This window comes from Serinus canaria, chromosome 17 (assembly GCF_022539315.1).
Source record: "Serinus canaria isolate serCan28SL12 chromosome 17, serCan2020, whole genome shotgun sequence".
NCBI lineage: Eukaryota > Metazoa > Chordata > Aves > Passeriformes > Fringillidae > Serinus > Serinus canaria.
This window is the reverse complement of record NC_066330.1, coordinates 1,678,201-1,700,227: the sequence shown is the minus strand read 5'-3', so window position 1 is coordinate 1,700,227 and position 22,027 is coordinate 1,678,201. Positions and strand designations below refer to the sequence as shown.

General features: G+C 55.1%; 1 protein-coding gene across 1 annotated transcript in view; it reads left to right on the top strand.

The window, feature by feature from the left end:
- The window catches only part of LOC103819109 (carboxyl-terminal PDZ ligand of neuronal nitric oxide synthase protein-like), a 28,231-nt gene extending 13,640 nt beyond the window's left edge, over nucleotides 1-14,591 (top strand). Inside the window, exons 3-11 of the mRNA XM_030232867.2 lie at nucleotides 6,906-6,998; nucleotides 7,607-7,665; nucleotides 9,110-9,218; nucleotides 9,536-9,677; nucleotides 10,075-10,235; nucleotides 11,258-11,425; nucleotides 12,078-12,255; nucleotides 12,486-12,834; nucleotides 12,939-14,591. Coding sequence (XP_030088727.2) covers nucleotides 6,906-6,998; nucleotides 7,607-7,665; nucleotides 9,110-9,218; nucleotides 9,536-9,677; nucleotides 10,075-10,235; nucleotides 11,258-11,425; nucleotides 12,078-12,255; nucleotides 12,486-12,834; nucleotides 12,939-13,413 — 1,734 coding nt within the window. The 3' untranslated portion in view covers nucleotides 13,414-14,591. The remainder of the gene's footprint in view (nucleotides 1-6,905; nucleotides 6,999-7,606; nucleotides 7,666-9,109; nucleotides 9,219-9,535; nucleotides 9,678-10,074; nucleotides 10,236-11,257; nucleotides 11,426-12,077; nucleotides 12,256-12,485; nucleotides 12,835-12,938) is intronic.
- Nucleotides 14,592-22,027: the final 7,436 nt, after the last annotated feature.

Sequence of the window (22,027 nt, the reverse complement as noted above, 5' to 3'; positions counted from 1 at the left end):
GTGGAAGCCAGGAGATGTTCCCTCCCTGCAGCATTTACACAGAGTAGGGGTTAGTCATACAGATGTAGCTTCTCCAGATTCTCAACAGCAAACCAGATTGCTCCTTCTCCTTTGGATAGGTATCCACCCTGGGAGGACATGCTGAGCTCCCTGGAGTCACCAAGGCTTTCAGGAGGAGGCTGCAGAGCAGCACAGGGATGAAAATGGAGAACCCCAGCAGGTGACACCTGGGGCTGTTGGGAGCCAGGGCTGGCTTCACTTGGTTATCTGAACACGTGGGCACTTCTCTGCCTCTTCCTCTGAACCTCCTGTGCCTGCCCCAGGTCTCAGGAGCACTGACATTCTCTCTCCACCCCTGAACTCAGGGTGTGGCTCCCAGCCTGCTCTGGCTGCCTTTCCCTCTGGATTGCCATCCCCCTTCCCTTGGACTACCTGCACTAAAATAGCATCCTTACATAAACACAAAGTCTTGCATTATTTAGAGGCCTAAAATCCCAGTGCCTGCCTTAGCCAGAGCCTGAACATGGCAGTGGGATTAGGTTTTCTCCCCATCTCTGTGCTGTGCCAGTGAGTCCCTGCCAGGACCCTCATTAAGCCCCTGCCCCACACTCTGCAGTGACAGGCCCTGCCTGGCTCCCATGGCCACAAACTGCTCTGAGCAATGCTCTGCTCTCCTGAAGAGCAGCATCACAAACACACCTCTGAAAAGCCGCAGAAGAACAACATTGGCCTTTTATTCCCTCTCCAAACAAGCAATAAACACCAACTTGCAGAGACAGAGCAAAGCAGCCTTGCTAATCACCCCTGCCTCATTTCCCCCTCCTGCTTCTGAGCACACCAGCTCCTCTTTTCCCTCTCTGCACAGCCCAACCTGAGTAGCAGGAAGTGAGCCAGGAGCATCTCCCCTGCCGTGGCCTGTCAGGCTCATGCAGAGGGGTGGGTAGGGACTGAAAGTGCACCAGGAATTTTGGAGCAGGCAGCAGAAATCCTCAGTTGCCTCCTGCTCCTGTCTGTACGAGCAGTGTCTGCTGGGCTGGCCCTGCCAGCGAGGTGCTGGGGAGCTGTCACTTGGCAGGGGCTGGCTGTAACCAGAACAACTGAATGAATGAAGTAGAAAATGAATATCCTTGCTTTCTGAGTGAGAAACAGACATAGAAAATACTCTGTTACCTTCCCACAGCCATGCAGGGGGTCGGGGGCTTTTTCATGGAGCTCTGAGCTTGCTGCAGAGCCCTGGCTCCTGCTCTTCAGAGCTTTGTTGTGTGAACCTTGAAGGACAAGGTTTAAAGCAATCCAGCCTCCTACCTTGTCTCTTGTCCTACATACCAGACTGGAGGGCAAGTAGGATATGAAACATGCACTAAACCAGGCCCTTCTCTGCAGGGTGACACAGATGTTTGTAGGGGACTGTGGAATTACTTGAAGATATTGCAGTGTTTATTGCAGCTTCACTTCTCAGGGTTATTTCAGGTAAATCTGACCTGCTTCTAATGAAATTAGCACTTTTTATCTGCAGTAACCTAGCAGCTTTTTCAGGTAGGGACATTTTCATGCTCCTGTTGGGGTGGGGTCCCGAGACACTTCTTCATTACTGCTGCTAATTAATCATCCAAGGCACTGGAGATGGAAAAGGTAATTTGTTTCCTCCTGCAAAGTGAATAGAGGTAGGGAGGAAAATAAAACCCAGCTTCTCCATGAGCTGGGCTTGGGCTGCCCTGGCAAGACAAGAACTGAAGGGCCGTGTGTGGGAAAGCTCCCCATTAAACCTGGGGACAGCAGGGAGCTCCTGGAAGTGACAGACACACAATGGGGCTTTTGTCAGAGAGGCACCAAAGGCCAGATGATGTCACCTTGTGCTGGGCTGTAAGGCTGCTTGTGCCTCTCAGGATGGAGCTCAGCAGTATTGCACTATCTCTCCCACAGGGAGGAGGCAATGAAAAGGCTGCTTTTGTCCCACCCTTTCTTAAGAGCAGGCGAAGAAGCTTTGTTCCAGGACAGTCTGTGGTTTTTCAGAGGTGGAAAAGACTAATTAAAGAGCCACTGCTAGCCCTGGGCTTCCATCAGCTCCCATCACCTGCAGGAGCCCCACTCAGCCCCGTGGGTGTAACTCTGCTTTTTCCTCCACATCCTTTTGACTGGCACAGAGAAATGTCTGAACTCCTGCCACGCCCTTTGCCATGTCACCTTAGGGTGGAAAGACTGAGTTATTCTTAAGGGCTGTCTGAGACTTCAAGGATAAAATCTGTTGGAAATGAGGAGAAGGGGGATGAAGAGGAAGGCCTGTATTGCCATGTTCATCAGAATGCCCTGAAGGTGGATTCCTCAGGTGTCAAAGGAGACCTGGACAAAATGCAGCTCTTTCTCCCCCTGACGTGATCAGCCTCCAGCTGCTGCAGCCAGGGCAGCATCCTCACTGCCCCTGGCCAAGGTCAGCCAAGGATCCTTTGGGATAGACCTGGGCCACATTTCCTTGCTGCCCTTCCAGGGACTCCCAGAAACCCAGCAGGCCTGTGGTAGCTGGGGAAGTGGTCTGCAGCATCTACAGAGAGCTTGCTGGATGGTGGAAGGAGCTCATTTAAATGAGAAAAAAAGGACTTTGAGTACATTGCCAGCATTCTCCTTGCCTATTGTACTCCCTTTTCGGTTTCTGCTTTCCAGTGAGCAGTTTTATGTTTCCAAGGATCATAAATTCTCATTTTTCCACTGGGCAGGAGGTGCACTCCTGGTCTCCGCCGCTTCCTGCGTCGCTTTTGTGTCCGTGTTGCCCAGCTACTGCAGCACAGCCCAGGCTATGCCCGGCCCATTCAGAGCAGCCCCGGGGCACAGGCCCCTGCTTCCCAAGGGCACACGGGGAAAGCACTTCCAGACAGAGCCACAGGGGCCGGCAGTGACCTCGGGAAGGTGGATGTGATGCCGAAGGGGGGGGATCAGCATGGGCAGCCAGAAGCCTGTGAGGTGTGGGGATGGACACTGCTCGTTTGTCAGCTCCAGGGCAGCCCCACTGCTGGGAGAACTCCGGACTTTTCCGGTGCATCAGCTCCAAGGGCAGCATTCCAAGCATGGGTAGTTCAAAGAGCAGCCCAGATAACACCCTGTCCTCACCCCGTGTAGGTCAGCTGGTTTGAAATTAATTACATTCCTGAGCTGGAAATACTTGGATTCATCATGGCTTTGAATCCTGAAATGGGACTCGTATAGTACCAGAGAAAGGGAAGGGGAAGGAAAGGAAGAAGGGAAGGGAAAGGGAAGGGGAAGGGAGCAGGGGCTGGGGGTCCCTGCCCGGAGCCGGTCAGTCGGGGGGCAGAGCTGAGCTCATTCCCACTCCTCATTGCCATGCTCCCTGTGTCTGTCTGGAAGGCCAGCCTGGGGAAGGGGCTGGGACAGGCTATTGTTGGGGTTGTTTATGGACACATCGATCCTGCAGCCTGCCAGACCAGGATGGGCCATGGGGAGGCCAGGGCAGGAGAGCAGGCTGAGGGCTGGCTGGGGAATTTACAGCCACAGGGAGAAGTCACTGGTTTCCAAGCCTGTGGCATCTTCCTTTGGGCATGCAAATAAGTCCATACCCAGCTGTGACTGGGGGCTTTGACATACTCCAGCTTCAGAGCCTCTGCTTTGATTTCCCTTAATACAGCTTAAAACACCATTTGAACCGTGGCCAGGAGCATGTTCTGGCCTTGTGGCTCCTTGTTAATGAAGAAGATGCATTTTTTGGAAGCAGAGAGTGCCTCCAAGACCTGCAAACTCTCTATTTTATGACAGTTTTCATTTGCATAATGAAGGCCCTGATACCTTCAGTAATTAATCACATTAAGAATTGCTTCCTTGAATAACTGTATTCATGCAGGTTGTTCCTAGTGCTGGAAACTGCACATGATTTCCAACGTGCATTAGCCCAAGTTTCATCAGCAGATGGAAGCTGGTAACTGCATGTGTAATTTATATCTGCTTGGGTGGAATTATCCAATGAAATATGCATCACACAGCGCCATTAACATTTCTAGTCATACAGTCTTTAGCTCATAGGTAAGTTAATATTTCATGCCAGCAGCGTGTGGGACCGTAGGAAAGGCAAAGTCTTGAACACAGGGATTTAAGAGCAGAAATGGAATGTATTCCAGGTCAAACACAGCAGATATAGAATTAATGACGCTGCTAAAATAAATGAAATTTATTACCCTTGTTTGACCTGCATTTTTTTATAAAATGTCCCATCTTGTCTCCATAGTTAAGAAAGCTGCCAGGCTGCTGTATTGCCACTTGTAGGGGCAACTCCAGATCCTTTAGCATCCAGAAAGCTTTTCCCCATAGAACAGCACAAACAACAGGAGAGTAACGATTGAATTGTGGAAGGCAGCAGAGAGAAATGTTCCTGTGTGGGTTTGGATTTGTTGTAACCTTGACAAATCTGGGGGGAAAAATCCCATCAATTCAATAGTAAGAAGAAATTCAGTGACTAGTCTGTACTGTGACAGCAGTGACAGGTCAGCCTGGAGCCTTGTGCCAGGATAAAGGTTGGGTTATGCCTGAACATTCTACAGGAGAAAGTCAGCTGTCTCAGCGTGCCTTTTCCCATGTGCCTTCCTGTCCTTATAGAAATCAGTTCATTAAAATACTGATTCCTGCTTGATAGGAAGCAATTAAATGACTGAAGCTGTGTTCCATCTGCCTCTTCTGTGGAGAGATGCAGAGAGAGTCCAAGGTGAGCTGGTGCCATGTGAGTGTGGGGCTCTGCCCTCCTCTTGTGCTCTCACCCAGCTGCTGCTCCTGCTTCCTCTGCTGGGACATGGGACATCCTGCAGCTTCTGCTGCTTGAGGGGTTTCTCCTTTTAGAAAAGTTTTGAGGCACCAATGAGTTTTAACTGTTTTCAGGCCAAGCTGGGTCTGGCCATGGCTGAGCTGTGCCTTGGCTGTGTGCTCCAGCAGGGATGCAGCAGTGGCCACTGGCTCCATGGAGAGGGAAGGGACAACAAACTCCTTCCTCACTGAGGCCACATCCAGCTCGTGGTGCTGCACAGCTCTGCCTGGAGCTGAACCCTGTACAGAGCCAGGCTGGGGTGGTGCTGTGTGGGAGCTGGCTGGAGTTCCCTGGGTTTAGAGTCTTGCCATCACTCCTGGCAGCACCCACAGATTCACTGCTGCTGCTCCCGATTGTTCCTTTCTGTCCAAGAGAGAAAGAAAAGGCATCTCTGCAAAATCCAGGCTTGGACTTTGCTTAAAGCCTTTGAGTAAAGAGCCTTGTTTGAATGTAATTGCACCCCTGTTGCTACAATGGGAAAATACACTGTATTGCTCTTTCTTGGAAAGCACAGCTAGTATTTTCCCAGCCATTTGTGTATAAAGAAAGATAAACAGCTCTTTAGCGGGCAGAACAGTCTATCCCGGGTTTATTGACATTCATGGAGCAGACAAGGACAAACAGTTTGGTGAGCACAGGGGAGGGGGAGCAGCTGGGCTGGGGGGACTGGGCATGAGGGGCAGAGGGTGGGGAAGCCCTCTCAGGTGCTGAGCCTGAGTCCATCTGCCTGACCCCAGACCCTGCTGCACCCCGGGGGCCCTGGCAGCCTGCAGGACGCACTCAGCACCTCATCCTTCCTCTCACTCCTCCCCATAAATAAAAAACGGGTACAGCTAATTTAGTTCCAGCTTCACACGCAAGAGCACCAGAGATAGATTTTTAAAGAGCTTGTCTGAAAGTAATAATTCATGGGGAGATCAAAAGGCTGTGGTTAATCCGGGGTCTGTCTGATACCATAAACCTTGCAGAGTGCTAAGAATTCAATGAGCAGCATCAAAAGCCTGATCAACATGAAAGCCACCCAATTTTCTGTCTGTAAAGCTGGCGTGGCTCACAATGGGTGCTGAGGAGTGGGGAAGATGTTTATATTCTCTGCAGGGCTTGGGTGACAGAGCCACACACACTCCTCCAACTTCGGCATCCCAAAAGAGGTGCCTGGACTCCATTAACATCTCACTCGCTCCCTGCATGTCCCCAACTGTATAAAGAAATCAGAGTTCTAATTAAATGTCTAATTACATGGCCTTGGTAGATTTCAGGCTGCTTGGCATTGCCTTTTCCTCCACATCCACATCCACGAATCAGAGTCTGCATTGATTTGCCAAAGCAACGTGACAAAGTGGTGGATTTCAAACAGGGACTGCAAGAAATATGGAGTATCAAAATGCTGTGTTTGGAAGCTAAAAACGGTGCTTAAAATGGGGGCAGGAAGGATGAGTGCTGTAAACAAAGGTCTCCAGAGTAGAAGGGCTCTGCCATGCTTCTGTCAGCTAAAGCAACATTTAAAAGTCAGTGTTTAATTTTTAACACAAATGGAGGTGAGCTCAGGCTGCAGACACCTGCAGGCTTTTTCTCCAGAGATCCTGATCCCACAGAGGTTAATGTGATTATGCAAATGACTGAGGTATAATTGCGTTGCTGCCGCCCATCTGGCCCTCCCTGCAGCTCCTGAGTGATTTTGTATTCCCCGTGCAGCGCAGTGCTGACACACAAGGGCACCAGAGATGTCACTGCTCGGCGTTTGCTGCAGGTGCCACCTCCCCATCAGACCTCTGGAGCAGAGTCCTGCTGGACCAGGCATGGCCAGTGCATCGGGAAGACTCTTCCCAGATCCAAATTAACAGTCTGGGTGTTGTCCAGAGGATTGAACTCCACTTGTCCTTTCCCAGGGGATGCTCCTGACAAAGCCAGGATCCTGCGTGGCATCCCACCTACTGCACCAAGTCCATCCCAAAACAGTTTTTCTCAGCAGAATAAAACAAATTTCCACCTTCCTCAGCAGTTTGGATTAAACCAAGACCTGACATTTTCCTGTCAGGCACTGACCACCACACCCTGTCCCAGGTACCCCCAGTACTCTCTCAAACTCGGGTTTCTCTTCCCCCAGTACGAATTCAAAGCCAAGAACATTAAGAAGAAGAAGGTGAGCATCATCGTGTCCGTGGACGGGGTGAAGGTGATCCTGCGCAAGAAGCAGAAGGTGAGGCTGCTCCAGCCCAGGGATACTCACACTGCTCACCAAAACTGCCCCTCTCCTAAAAAACACCCAGGATTTGCACAAGAAAACACTCCAGTTTCCAGCCTACTAATTACAACACCTTGCTGGAGAGAGAGTGGGAATACTACAGTGTGGGAAGAGGATTTTTTTCCTATCCAAAAAATGTATCTCTCATGGGATACATTTTTTCCTTCCCTTGCTAATACGAGAAAGCTTTTTCCAGGCTGCCTGGTCTGAGCAGCCCTCAGCTCTTTGTCCCACTGTCCTTTCCACCAAGTCACGGAATCCAGATCTCCTCAGCCCCAGCTCCAAGCCTTCTTCCCCAAAGCATGTAGCTCTTCTGCATATTTGATGTTATAAATTAATCTTAGGGACCATTTTCAGCCCTGAAGGCTGTGATCAGATGTGATAAACGATCCAAAAAAAAATCTATTTTTATCTGAGATACTGTTGAAACAGCCATGGCTCATCTAATCGCACTGCAGCCTGGATTGTGGCTTGGGACAAAAGCACTCTTCCTAGGTTCCCTGCCCTTCAGTTTGCTAGTTTCCCTTTCACCTGATTTACTGTAATTTTGTCTCTGCTTACAGAGAAAGGAGTGGACCTGGGACGAGAGTAAGATGGTGGTGATGCACGATCCCGTGTACAGGTACATGGCAGGGGATTCAGCCAGGGAGGGCCAGTCAGCCCTGGGGGATCCGTGCCCTCCTCCCACCTGCTGAGACCCCTCCACCAAGGCTTTCCAAAGGAGCATCTAAAATTAACGAGGGTACAAAGTTACTGCTGCTGGAGAATCCTTTTCATACATTCTGGAAAGTGAGATGGACTGATCTGGCTTTGAAGCTGGCTCTGCTTTGAACAGGGTTGGACTGGGTGACCCTGGAGATGCTGCAACCTGCATTTCTCTCTGATTCTGCCTCTGAAGACAGGCTTCCCATGGTTTGCCTTCAGAGCATGGCTCTCCCTGTGCTTCTGAAGCAGGGCCTTACTCTAAGGTGTAAGTGCTCTCTGGGAATTAACCCTTACAGACATGGCAAAAAAGCACTGACTTTCCATAGCACCTTCCATGGGATATGGAGGTATTCCAAAGGCCACAAGCCCCAGCCAGAGGTTTACCCCAAACATAAACCTGGTGCCTCAGGAGCCCCTGGGGATGGGAAGTGACCCCAGGGGTGGTGCATGGCCTGGGGACGGGTTAAGAGCACAGGGTACTCCAGGCTGTGGGATCTGCAAAGTGAATTCTTGCACACAAGCACCGAGCCCACAGCCCTGAGAACTGGGATTCCCCAACACTGGTTTTTGGGATCAGAGCCCTTAGTGAGGAGATAAGGAACAAAGGATGTGCTGATGCACACATTATCTGTGCCCACTTCTCACCTCTGGCTTTCTTTAAAGACTACTACAAGATGCGGTACATTGGCAGTAACTGCTCTAACAGCAAGTTCAACACACAAAAAATTCCAGTGACAGAAAGAGCAGAAGGAAAAAAACATTTCAAAAATCCCTTTGGTTTCTTCCCTATTCAGGGCTGAGCTCACTTGTCACATTTTCACCTAATTAAATCAAACATATATAAAAATCTTCAAAATGGTTTTGCAGTAAAAGGAGGAGAGTCAGCTTGAGCAGCAGAGAGAGAAATCCTCGGACTGCACTCAGCATCCCTGGGAGAGGCTTTTGTGTAGTGCCACCTGCCACTGCCGAGGAGGGGCCCTCTGGGTCCCCAGGGCAGGACAGCCACCACCATGAAGGCAGTTCTGCCTCGCTGCAGCCTGGGCAGGGGTTAATTGCTGGGGCTAAAAATAGCCACTCGCTTTCCAAGACTATAGCTTTTTTCACTTTCCCGCAGGATCTTTAAAAACCTTTTGCCTACTTCAGAAACCAGAAGGTTTTCCATCAAGCCTGAAATGCTCTCTAAATCCATCGCTTCCTGCCTTGAAAATTGCAGGAGGGGCCATGCACCAGCACTGCCTCGTTCCTCCAGTCCTGGGGGCTGCAAGCCAGCCCATCCTGGGGACACACAGAGCAGAGGTGGTCTGGAGGGCAGAGACTCCCTGTGGTGTTCATTTAATTCACTTTGCCTCTCTCCCACCTAGAATTTTCTACGTCTCTCATGACTCGCAAGACCTGAAAATATTCAGTTACATCGCAAGGGACGGCGCCAACAACTCCTTCAGGTGCAACGTCTTCAAATCCAAGAAGAAGGTAGGATGCTCCTGGGGGTGCACCCACATCACTGCGGGGTCACAGGGTGCAGGTCCCTGGGGAGCCACCAAGGCAGCGCCAGTGCTGGGTATCCCCAAAACAGCATACCTGGAGCTTGTCCCCTCCTGCCCAGCCCGGGCAGCGGCACATTCCGCACAGGGACAGGAGCCCCCAGACCCATTGTGAGGAACTGGGGGGCGCTGCTGGAGCGCCCAGCACAGGAAGAGAGGCGGCAGCGCGGGTGGGAGGCGGGGAAGGCTTGCGGTTGCCCCCGGGGCAGCGGTGGCAGCCCACGGCTCTGGGCTCTCTCTTGGCAGAGCCAGGCCATGCGCGTGGTGCGCACCGTGGGACAGGCCTTCGAGGTGTGCCACAAGCTGAGCCTGCAGCACGCCCTGCAGAACGCCGACGGGCAGGCTGATGGTGCCAGCGACAAATCGGCCGAGGAGCAGCCACTGGAAGGTGACTCGCGGCCCTGAGGGGCCTGGGCACACCCCTCCCTGGGGCAGGGTATGGGGATGCTTTGGGGTGGGGACACACAAGGTGGCACCTCCTTCATGGGATAGAGCTTTGGGCCCCTTGGGGTGGGGAGCATGGGGAATCTGCCCTGCCTGCCCACTCCTACTGAGCGCTGGGAAGGGGCAGGCTCAGCCCCCTCATTCAGCAAGCTGAGGGTCTGCAGCCTCTCGGCCAAGCCATCCCTCCCTCCTGCCCCTGCACAGCATGCTGAGACTTGGAGCAACTCCTGGCCCTTGTCCCTGAGCTTCCCCCAGCTCCCAGCCCTGTGTGGGGGCCCAGCTCTTCCTGCAGTCCTGGCAGGGAAGGGAGGTTCACATTCATGTGTCCATCTTGTTTGAAGTTCACCAGATAAAGGGCTCCAAGATCACGGATGTGGACGAGGTTGGCATCGATACTGGTGGCATCTGTGTGTCTGAGAGGGGACCCAGAGAGCTGTCAGGTGCCAGGGGGGACCTTGGCATACTGAAACCTGGGCAAGCCTCAAAGGAAAAGAACGGCCAGGTAATGGGGGGTGGGCTGGAGAACAGTTCATGCACTCTGCTGCTGCTGAGGGCCCTCTGCTCAGGGTCACTATATCATGGCTTGATTTGGAGGTGCTTTCATGGAGACCCCATTGCAGCTCTCCCTCCTGGCTCCCTGCTCAGGACAGGCTGTTCAGCTCCCAGTTCACCTGCAGTGAGACCGTGTCCAGGGCCGGGTTGGGGTAGTTCAGGTGAGAGGCAGGGTGGGAGCTGCGGCGCATGGCTCAGCAGGCTTCTCACCCCCCCAGGCTGGATTTCTGTGCCCTCAGTGCTGCTCTGCAGCAGTTGCTTGTTTGCCTGCCCTGGCAGCAGTCCCTGTCTGCCCTCATGCTCCAGGCCCAGGGAGCAATGTCCCCAGGAGGCCCAGCCCTGGCAGCGCAGGCACCCGCGGCACGTTGGGCTCCAGCAGCAGTTCCACCTTAATGAATGGGTGCTCCACAGAGCTCTGGGAGCCCTTCCCAGAGGCCTGAATGGCATTGCTTCAGCTCACACAACACTCACAGGGCTGCCTGGAAACAGCTGCAGTGACATGCACTCCCCAAATCCATGGGATTCGTCTGCGTGCCTGCAAAGGCTGGGCTTTCCTGCACATTCCTGCTGGCCTGCTCAAGCAGGGGAGGGCAGCAGCAGGAAGGGCAGTGGCCACAGGCACTGGCAAATGCTCCAGGCACCAGGACACCGCCCAGCCTGGGCAGCCACAGCACGGAAAGGTGTGGAGTGTTTGGGTCACTCCCTGCTGTCTCCTTCCTGGGAGCCCTGGGGACCCACCCTCCCCAGACACAGCCGAGGCAGCTCTGCCAGCTCTCTGGAAGGAGCCTCTCTGAAACACTGTCCTGGGGATCCCTCAGATGTGCAGAGCTGACAGCCCAGGGCTGCCCCTCAACACCCCCTGAATGTCCCGAGCACAGGGGCTCCTCTGCTGTGCTGGGGTCAGTGCCATGGGAAACCAAAATCCAGCCTGAGCCAGTCAATCTGCTCACCTGCCCATTTCTTTGTGCCCAGGATGCTGAAAACTGTTCCCTCCACCTGGCCAGCTCCCAGCAGCTGCTCAGCCCGAGCAGCCCCTGCTCCTCGGCCTCCATCACCCCGCTGGCCTCCCAGCACTGCCTCCAGCTGCTCCAGCAGCAGCTCCTCCAGCAGCAGCAGCAGACACAGGTGGCTGTGGCCCAGGTACACGTCCTGCCCTCCCCTCAGGCTGCACCAGCCCTTCTCCTCCCCCTGAGCCAGACTGGCGGGGCAGGTGGGAGCGGGCCGGGCCCTCGCAGCAGTGCTGGCAGCGTTCCCGGTCGCGCAGCTCTCAGCAGCGTTCGCAGCATCGCTTGCAGCCCAGCTCGCAGCATTGCTTTTAGCGCCACGTGCGGCATCGCTTGCAGCACAGCTGAGCTCCCCCAGACGCGGAGCTGGCTGCTCACACAGCCCCAGGCTGCTCTGGGAGTGTTGCAGGGCCCGGTAGAGCCCCCAACTCTCGTTTCACCCCATCTCATCTCGTTTTTGGAAACCATCCCACCCCCAATCCAGCATCAGAGAGGGGAGTCCGGTGCCTCCCATCTGGGCACATCCCCTGCGCGTTTCTCGTTACCGGGGGGACAGCAGGACACCCCCCCCCCCCCCCAGCCCCGGGATGCCGCCGCATCCCCGCCCGCGGCTGGGCCGGCTCGGGGGGACCGTTCGGGGGTGGCGCGGCGGGGCCGGCAGGGGGCGCTGTGGCGCCGCCGGTACCGGGCGCTCCCGGGGATGCTCCTCCCGCATCGCCCGGTCCCGCATCTGTCCGAATCATCCCGTCCGCACGACCCTGTTCGCATCTCCCCGTCCCATCTTGCAGGTGCAGCTGCTGAAGGACCAACTGGCGGCCGAGACAGCGGCGCGGATCGAGGCGCAGGCCCGGGTGCGGCAGCTCCTGCTGACCAACCGCGACCTGCTGCAGCACGTCTCGCTGCTGGTGCGGCAGCTCACAGTGCTGGAGGCCCGGGAGGAGCACCGGGATGAGCATCGGCAATCGGGTGAGGACAGTGACACACTCACTGGGGTTGTTTAGGTGCTGGCATGAACCCAGCTCCATCCCTCTGGACAATCACTGCATTCCTTCAGTCACAGGAAACAACTGGAGTGCTCCCAGTACCATCCCAGCAGGCTCTGGGTGTCTGGGGCATTTCTGCACCCCTCACAGTGCAGGGGAGCAGCTGCTTTGGAGATGCCCAGTTTTCACATGCCCCTTGTCCATCTCTCACAGTTGACCACTCCTTGCAAAACCTGTCCCTGGCCCAGTCCCTCTCCCTGAACCTGAAGAACCACTACAGCCTGGATGTCCACCTGCCGTCCACCTCCACCCCTGCCAGCATCCTGGGCAGCCCGGTGGCCCCCGGCTCGCTGCCTTCCCTGGGCCCCAGGGACTCCTACCTCAACCTCGTCAGCCTGGACAGGGGCAGCCACTGCTACAGCAGCAAGGAGGGGGACGAGTGTCTGGAGGGGCAGGATGGGCTCAGCCGGCGCGTGGAGGGCTCCGAGGTCGGCGACTTCGCTCTGCCCAACGGGAGCAGCCGGCAGAAGGCAGAGGACACTGCCAGAGGGGATGAGGACAGGTAGAGTGTGCCACCTGTGTGTCCTGCCAGCTGCAGCAGGAACACCCTGAGTGCTGCAGGGATGTACTTGCCCATCACCTCCTCTCTCTGCTTTCCCTCCGCAGGCGACAGCCGCCCATTCCCAAGCTCAACCCGCCACCACCCATCCTACGCAAAAGGTCAAGCAAGACTTCCCCAAGCCTGGAAGTGGAGGTGAAGCCTGAGAGCACTGCCCACCTGAGCCTACCCAGTGCCAGCATCTCCAGCCTCACCAGCATCACTGCCAGCTCCCTCACCCTCTTGGACCCTGAGGCAAGGACTCCTGCACGGAGTGCTGCCTCCAGCACGGAGCCCGGCCCTGCCGGGGCCTGCCAGCGCACTCTGGGCAAGGACAGGACCGGAGAGAGTGGGCCAATGTCCCCCTTGGCCAGCATCCATGACCCAACAGCCAGCGAGACCCTGGCCAAGGAGTTAGTGGCCCTGGGCAGCCCCACGGACAGCTCACTGCCCTTCTCCCCTGCAGATGACACCTGCTTGCACATCAGCTTCTCCGAAGATGAGCTGGACACTGCCGTGGGGCCCAGCAGAGTCCCCTCCTAGTGGGGCCACAGTAGGTGGTAGCTGGTGGCTGGCAGGCCCAGCAGCTCCATCCACAACCCTGAGCTGGGACTGGGGGTCCCTGTGCCCTGGCGACGAGACAGGTCCCTTTCCTGTCCCACAGAATGGCTTCCCCCACCACCTAGAGGCCACCCCACAGGATGGGACTGGCCAGCCCTGCCTCAGTCAGCACCAGCTCACACTGCTGTCACACTGCCATCCTGTCCCTGCTCACAGAGCCAGGGATGCTCACAGCAGAGAATTCCCAGGGAGCTGCATGGTGGAAGCCCTGGGCAGGGCACGGCACAGCGCTGTAGGACGAGAGGCTGTTCTGTTCATCACTTCCCACCCATGGCAGCCTGAGCAGGGCCACACAGCACAGCCATGGTGCCACTCCCCTGCCCAGCTCCCCAGGGTATGTCCCAGACTGCCACCACACTGGGTCTCTCCAGAGCTGCCAGTGTCCACCAGCTCCACGCTGTGCCCAGCCCTGCTTTGGGGACAGCAGCCCCACCAATGTGTCCCCATGCAGTGAAGCCACCACTGCCTCCATAGGTGCCTTTTCCCACTCCCCAGCACCCACTGCCCACATGGGTTGGGCCACCCCCTCTGAGGCCACTGATGGGTGCAGGGCTGGCCATGGAAGCCTGCAGCAGGGGGGTGACCCCCTAAGGAAGGGTGCACCCCATGTCTTGGGGTCAGGGCAGAGAACCCTCCCGTGTCCCCCGAGCTGCTGGTGGCTGCAGGCAGGAGGCTGCTCCTTGTGCTGATTTTAGGGTGTCACGGTGTGGTTTGGTCTCAGAAATGTGAGTGTCCTGGGAGGAGTTAAGGTTTAAGGAAGAAGTGGGGTGATTCTCATCCACCTTGGTTGTTTGTCAGAGGGTGTTGGGAAGTGTCAGAGAGTTGAGTTGGGAAGTGTCAAGCAGAAATGGAGACTTGGAGCAGCCGTGCTGCCTGTCCCTGACATGATGCTGCTCCTACAGGGAGAAGGGGGTGACAGGACATTCACCCAGAGCCAGCCATGGCAGTGAGAGCCAGGAGAGGGCTGGGGACTGGGCTGGGGGTTGTAAAGCTTGGCTGGGCTGTCCTGTAGTGTGGTAGTGACAGCTCAGCCCCTCCATAGGACACTGCGGTTTGGTAATGGACTTTTAAAGAAAAAAATAAACAGATTTGCAGAGCCAGTGCTGTGTCTCTGCCCCGTGGGGCCCATGCACAGGGGGTCCTGAGCCTGTGGGGTGGACTGGGAACTCCCAGGTATTCCCAAAGAGGAAAGATTCCTGCTGAGAATGACTGCTGAGCCCCTGAGCTGCTCCCTGAGCAGCCCCTGCCAGGATGGGCACCACCAGGCAGGGCCCTGCTTCCCACACACTCCTTTTGCTCTTTCCTGTCCCATTTATACTGCTGAAATAAATCCTGGCCACAGCAAGAGGATAGAGGGTGGGAGAATGCAGATTGCAAAGCCGGATGGGATGGGACCAGTGGCATGCCAGAGCACTGGGATCCCAAGGGCTGCCTGCAGCCAGAATGGGCAAGAGACCCCTGCCCTCTGCAGACTCCTGACCCTTGCAAGGTGAGGAAGGAAATCCAGGGACAATTCAGCACAGAAACCCAGAAGGGACAAGGACCCTGTGAGATTGTTCCTCCGTGCAGGACGGGAGGCCCAAATGGAGGGACCCAGCACCCAGAACCTCTGTGGGGTCTCAGGGCTACCTCTCCCTCCCTCCATGGAGTGGGTGCAGCCTCACCATGGCAGAGTGGGGAGCAGGGAGCCCCTTCCCCAGGCCCACTGCAGACATCTGCCAGGGGGCTGCCTGCCTGGGGAGGGGGCACTTCTAGCCCAGAGCCTTATTATGCTTCCTTCATGGGAAGAAACTTTTTCCTTTGCTGTCTTCTAAGCTGCTAGCAATCATCAGGCAGGCAGGTGGTAAAGATTCATATCCATCAAACAATGCCATTTAGTTTGTAACCTGTGACTAAATCTGGTGTTAGCTTTAATTTCAGAGTCTGCTTTAGGGCTCGCTTGTTAATCTCTATGCAAAGCAGATGAAATGAATATGCAGCATTTTGGATGTAATTGTACGGCTTCAATTCAGCACTATAATTTTCCAAACAGGATCTTGCAATCAAGCTTCTATTCATTAGTGTATAAACAATTTAGTTTCTCAGCTCTCCAGTATGCCAATCATCTCAATGGAGTGAGCATCTCCGACAGAAAGAGGAGGAAAGTTTCCTTTGTGTAACAGAGGTAAAAGTTGCTCCATACTTCAGACAATTCCCACCCAGCAGATCCAGACCATTCCAACAGAAGTGGACGGTTCCTCGTGTCTCCACAACACTGACCAGCTGCAAACACTACTCAGGGGAATGATGCTCCAGTGATCTCCCAGCTCATGTAGCCCCAGGCCCTTCAGGAATTCTGCATGTGAGACCTCTGCAGAAAAGCCCAGATCCCACAGGACCAGGCTGCCTGGAAAGGTGCAAACATGCAGCACCTCAGCACACCCCAGTGATGCTCAGGGCTCCCCGAGTGCCCACGACTCTGGGGAGGGGGTGGCCAAGCCCCCTCCACGTCCCCACCCCCCTTGACACCCCACACCACCTCAGCCTTCTAGGACAGAGCCCTGGGGACATCCCACACCTGGGGCCAGTGGCAGCTCCCTCCTGGAGGACAGGGCCGGGGTGACACAGGAGTGAGTGAGGGGCAGGTGTTGATCTCCGGGGCTCAGCACCCTCATGGCCGGTGCTGTCCTCAGTGGGGACCCGAGGGTGCCGCGAGTGCCTCCGGCCCCCGACCGCATCCGCATCCCCATCTCCATCCATCCCCATCCCCATCGCCCTCCCGGGCGGTGCGGGGGGACCAGCCCAGAGCCGCGACAAAGGGAAGCGCCGTCGGCGGAGCCGCTCAGCGCGGTCTCCGTTTCCAAATGAATATCGACAGCGCTAATTACAGGCCGCCATGCAGACAGCTTATTAGCTTGTCACAAAAAGACGGTATTGAACTCGGAGCCCGCGGTATTCACGGAGCGCAGCAAGACGCTCCCCAGACAGCACAGCGAACCAGGCAGGCGAACAACCTCCAGCAAAACTAATTACTTCCTGATTGTCTACGGCCACCCACTGGGTATAATAGTATAGACTAAATTTGGCATATACATAACTAAGCACTCGGCACCAATTTGGTGTACAATAATCATCCTCTGTGTTGCATAATTAAAATCTGATCACTTGGAATAATTATTTCATATTCCCAGTATCGGGTAAAGATTGCATAATGTGGCAGAAGTGTGAGCCTGGTGGTGGAATGATCCTCTTCCACAGGCGTGAGCCCCCAGGGAAGGACATCCCGGCTCCAGGCACCGGCTGCCTCCACCGTGGCCATGGCCCTGCGGGCGAGGGGCTGCTGGTCTCAGGCTGTTGGTCAGCACCGGCTGCGGAGGAGTTGCAGTGCCCTCATCCCCGCTCTCCGCAGCAGGAGCACGGCCCCGGTGGGGCAGGACGGTACCCGCCAGGACAGGCTGTCCCGGTGTCCCCTCGCAAGCACTCTCCCCATTGACCTTTCCAGCCCGGCTGCTGCCCCGCTGCCCGCCCGGCCGGGATGCTCATCGCCCGACTCCATTGTGCTCGTACATCTGCTAAAGGCATTTGGAAAGACACGGCAATAAAAAATAAAAATCAAGTGGAACGTGTGTGTCTAATCCATTAACTTCCTCCGGCGGCTCCCCGGGGACCCGGCGAGGAGCAGAAAGAATACGTGGATATTGCACGCGCCCTGGCACCTTGTCCCCGGGCCAGCCCCGCCGCTGGCCGCTGCCACGGGCTCATAAATCACTGCGGGCGACAGCGTTTCACAGCTCGCTTCCCAGCCAGGATATGGCCATTCCTGCTGATTACACGGCCGGCGCGCGGGGGAAGCTGCATCTCCCACTTCCAGGAAGGGAGGATCCGCAAGGAAAAAGCATTGATAAAAAGAAGAACGAAATCAGCTTTGTTCACGTTGCGAATCTCCCATTGTTCCTGCTGCGGCCGTCAGCCCTCGCTGGAGAAAGTATTTCCTCAGCGATAAATCTCCTGGGCTCCTTGCAGCCCTCGCCTTGGCACCAGACTCTCCTCAGCTTGTTTTGGAAGAAAAAGCACTTTTGGCTACAGGCCCCCTGTGGGGTGCACTGGGCAATTCATGGTGTGAGTCTGGGGGCTGAGGGACAGCTCTGGGGCAGGGGACAGTGGCCTGGTGCCCATCCCAGGGGTCTCTGGCCCGTGTCCCTGACCAGGGCCACCCCAGAGGACACGCACTGCCACTCCCAAAAGCTCCACTCCCTTCCCACAGCACCCGGCACGAGCCGGGGAAAGTGAGTCTGACCGGGGCCACGCTAATCCCAGCGCTGAAACGTGGAGCTGGCAGTGGCCAAGCACTTGGAATACAGGAGTCAAGCTGACAGTTGTACAAGAAAAATAGATCAAGTTTCCAAGAAAATAGAGCCGAGTTGATCTGATTTTCATCAGCATCTTCAGCCGCCTTTCGGGAAGCCCCAGCCTGCTCCTCATTCCTCCTCTCCGCTTTACAAACCACTTAATTCCTTGTTGCTTTGGAAACCCTCACAAAGACCCTCTGCATCCCCCAAAATAACGAGCAACAGATGCTGCTTTGACCTCAGCAACTTCCTGGAAACATACATTTGTCAAAATAAAAATAAAAAGATTAATGTGAGGAAGGCTTTTAAATTATAAGGAAACAGCAGACAGAGCCTGGCCTCGCACGCCGAGCCCGCAGCCTGAGGAGAGACCCAGGAATGGGCAAGGAGAGGCTGTGGGACCAGGGGTCCCTGTGCCCCAGGGGCTTGGGGACCCACAAGGGCAGGGTCTGGCAGAGCTGCCCACAGCCAGGGACACCAGGAACAGGCTCAGCTCTCCCCCTTCCCTCATTTCTTGGTTTATAGGAGCAACTTGTCTCTTCTACAGAGCCTTAAAGCCCTTTGCCCACCCTGCAGGGGAGGAGATGGGCACACGACGGGTCACCAGGAACTTTTGGGTTATGAACACTTGGACACCAGTGGGTTTCACCCTCCCACTCCAGCTGCAGCCACCTGGCACATGTGCTCATGCACAGGCACAAGCACTTCCCAACAGCACCTGAGATGTCCAACAAGGGCTCCTGGCAGGACTTGTGACAGCCACACTGGTGTGACACAGCCTGACTCACAGCACAACCTATCCCACCAAAACCCAGTACCCACAGCACTCACCAGAGCTGCAGGCAGGGAGGCTCCACATGTTCCACACAGGGGAGGCCCTTTTCCCTCCCAGCTTTATGGTATCAGCCAAAAACGAGCTGCTGGGAAGGGCCTCCTTCCCCTTGGCCTGGTGGGAGGTGGGCCAGGGGTTTGTGCACCTGGGGTGGGAGGGTCATGGGCACATTGGGCATTCCCATGCCTATCTTCATCCAGGGGATGGCAGTGGGAAAAGGACCCAAAAAATGACTTTCCATCATGTTAATGAGGGACAAGAAACTGCAGGTGAGCTCGTTGGTGCTGGCAGGTGCATGTGGGCACCGCCAGCTCCCAGCAGAGGTGCCAGGGTCCTCCTGTGCCAAGGGATAATGGGAGCCATGCTGGAACATGGGCACTGTCAGCCCTGCTGGCAGCATGAGCCGAGGACAGAGGCTGAGCCCCAGCTGCCTCCAGCTCCCACACTGCCCACCCCGAGGCTCTGCCCTGCAGGTTCCAGCTGGCAGCACCTCTGCACTGCCAGGAGTTAGTCCTAAACTGGGAAAGGAAGCCCATGTGCTGAGCTCCAGGGAGGAGAAGAGGGGGCACACACTAAATAATTGCTGCTTTGCACAGAGCATCATACAGGCTCCTGGGTGCTCCAGGGGAACTGCAGCACCAAGGACACGCTGCCAGTGTGGCATCACCTGTGACCCTGGCATCACCTGCCAGCCTGGCTTCGCCTGTGGCACGGCTGCAGTCCCCAAGGGACTGGACAAATGCCACAGCTCCTTGTGCAGGCACAGCAGGTCCCACCTTCACCCTCTCTCCATGGGGCCACCGCACCTGCACCACAGTCACCCCAGGTGTCTGTGCTCTGCTTGGGCCCGTGGGGCTCTGCAGGGCTGCTGAGCCAGGGCACCTGCCCACAGCATTGCACCCTCCTTGTGTCACCCCTGGCAGCCTCTGGGGACACTTGGTGGCTTGCCCCAGCTCACAGCCCCAGCAATGAGTGCTGTGCATACAGGAGATGTCAGAGGGCTTGGAGCAGCCCTGCCCTGGCCCCGCACCACCGGGACTCCAGACCCACCAGTTTCCTCTGCCCTTTCCACTGAACCAACCCGTGGAAAGTTTTATAAACTTGAGGAAACACAAGTCAAAGCAGAAGGAGCCCTAAGCTGAGCTGAAGTGTGACCTCAGCAACCTCCCCTTTGTCCAGCCTGGGACCTCACTGTCATCTGTCAGCATTTGCTGAATCTCCTCCTTTGGGGACACTCCAGGCCCTTCCGCAGGAGCGGGGCCTCCCCACAGCCCTGCTCCTCTAATGACTCTGTTATCTCTTGTTATCTCTGTCACTTCCACCTCTGCTTCCCTCCACTGTCAGAGCAGCGATGCCCCCCCCCAGACTGGCAGTCCCAAAGGAGCAGCATCCCAGCCTGCACTTCCCAAACCCCTCATGGATGGATTCATCTCACTGGTCTGGGCAGTGGGATGGGGCTGACCCCATATTTGGTGGGGCAGTGGCTGGGATGAAGACTTGATAGAGCAGCTCAAGCAGCACTACAGGTCCCAGCTGAGCAGCATTCTATGGATGCTACTCCCATGCCATCCCACACCATCCCATTCCTGCTCCAGACGTGATGGAAGGGAGGTAGAACCTGGCAGAACAAGGCCCAGGGGAAGATGGAGCACAGTTTGCTGTCTGAAGCATGAACCTGTCTGGCTGATGAGAGGGCACTGACAGGCAGGGAGGGTTTGGTGCAAAGGAAGGAAATGGAAGAATTAAATCCACAGAACTTCCCTGCTTTTGTTCTCTCTCCCGCCCCCGCTCTTCTCCTTGGCCGCTCGCTCTTCTTGCTGGATGTGTATGGCTTGATACTACCCAAGCAAGCTGGAAACAGGGTATATCAGCTGAAAGCAATTTACTTTGAAATCCAGCTGCCAGATTTTCCTTCATTTGTTTACTTTTAAATGCTTTTTTAAAAGCCAAAGTACACAAGGCAGCCAAATTGCTGACATGTGTGCCGGGCCGGTACCCCGCAAATGCTGCATTCTTTCATGTCCTCCTGGGCTCAAATCCACTCATGTTTATTTAAAATATGTAGAACACTTCAGCACTATTAAGGACCATGTTTTATAGTAAATGGAAAAAGATTTCCTCACAGGCCAAGGGGAGAGGAAAAGAATCACTTCAATTCAGTTTTGTTCCGACAGCACTTTGCCTGCCCACCAGGGCCCAGCCACCCACATCCCAGCGACGGGCTCGGCCCGGCGCCAGGACCCGGGAGCTTGGGCTGCTCCAGGTGCTCTGGAAACTCTGCAGACAGGTGGACACAGAGCTCCAGCAGTGCTTGTGGGGCTCAGCCTCTCTTCCCCCAGATCCACAGGGCAGGTGGCCTGTGGTGGCAGAAAGAAACACCAAGATGGGGCTTGAAGTCCCCCAGGTTCTCCACAGCTCCAGAGTCCTGGTTTAACACAAGATTTCACCTGTGAATGTGGATGTGAAAGCTACAGGTGAGACACCAACCTCAGTGAGCCCAGCTACAACCCCAGGGCAAAAAAGGAGAGGAAATAGCAGTGACCAGGCAGGAACAGCCTGGCAGGGACACCGAGAGGGAGCAGACTCGGTCCCAGCAGAGAATGAGACACCACAGGCTTACTCCAGATGACCAGGAATTACACACCCTCTCAAAAGTAGGATACAGATGAAAATGTAAAATACAGAAGAAAATAGCAAATACATATTTTAAGGTCAACAACAGGTAAAAGTGAAGTAGATATTAAAATTCAGAGTTTTTAAGGGCATTGCTAATGTGGGTATTTTGTGATGGAATGGGGATGGAAGGGGCATTTCCAGCTACTGCTGCCTTTCTTCAAATCACCAGTCTGTGGTTGACACAAGCTGAACTCTGTGGGGTAACGTAAGGATGCGCTTCAGAAAGGGAAAATGTCAATAAACAGCAGATAAAACCTGCAGGCCTTTGTTGCTGCTAAAGCTGAAACAAACACAGAAAGGCAACACAGAGAAAGGAGCAAGGAAGTGACATCTTTTTAATCAAATTATCTGCTACCAAAACCAAAGATGGACAATGGCTTTGTGAACACATTAATGTGCCTCTGACAGACCTTCCTGAAAGAAAACACTGCTGTTGTAGCCAGAATTGCTCTGGTTTGTGTCCTAGCAAAAAGCACAAGAAAGCAGAAACCTCCAGTTATTAATTTCTGATGATTTAGAGCACAGCACCTTCATAGTTTTATTGTAATTAGCCAGACTAGTAAATCTTCAAAAGGATTCCTCCAGTGGAGTCCCAGACTCAGATTATGTCATGGCTGAGCACAACCTCTCACAACTGGTTTCACTCATGGTTAGAAGAAACAAAGGCTCTGAGCAAGCAGTGATGGAGAGCAGAGAGGGG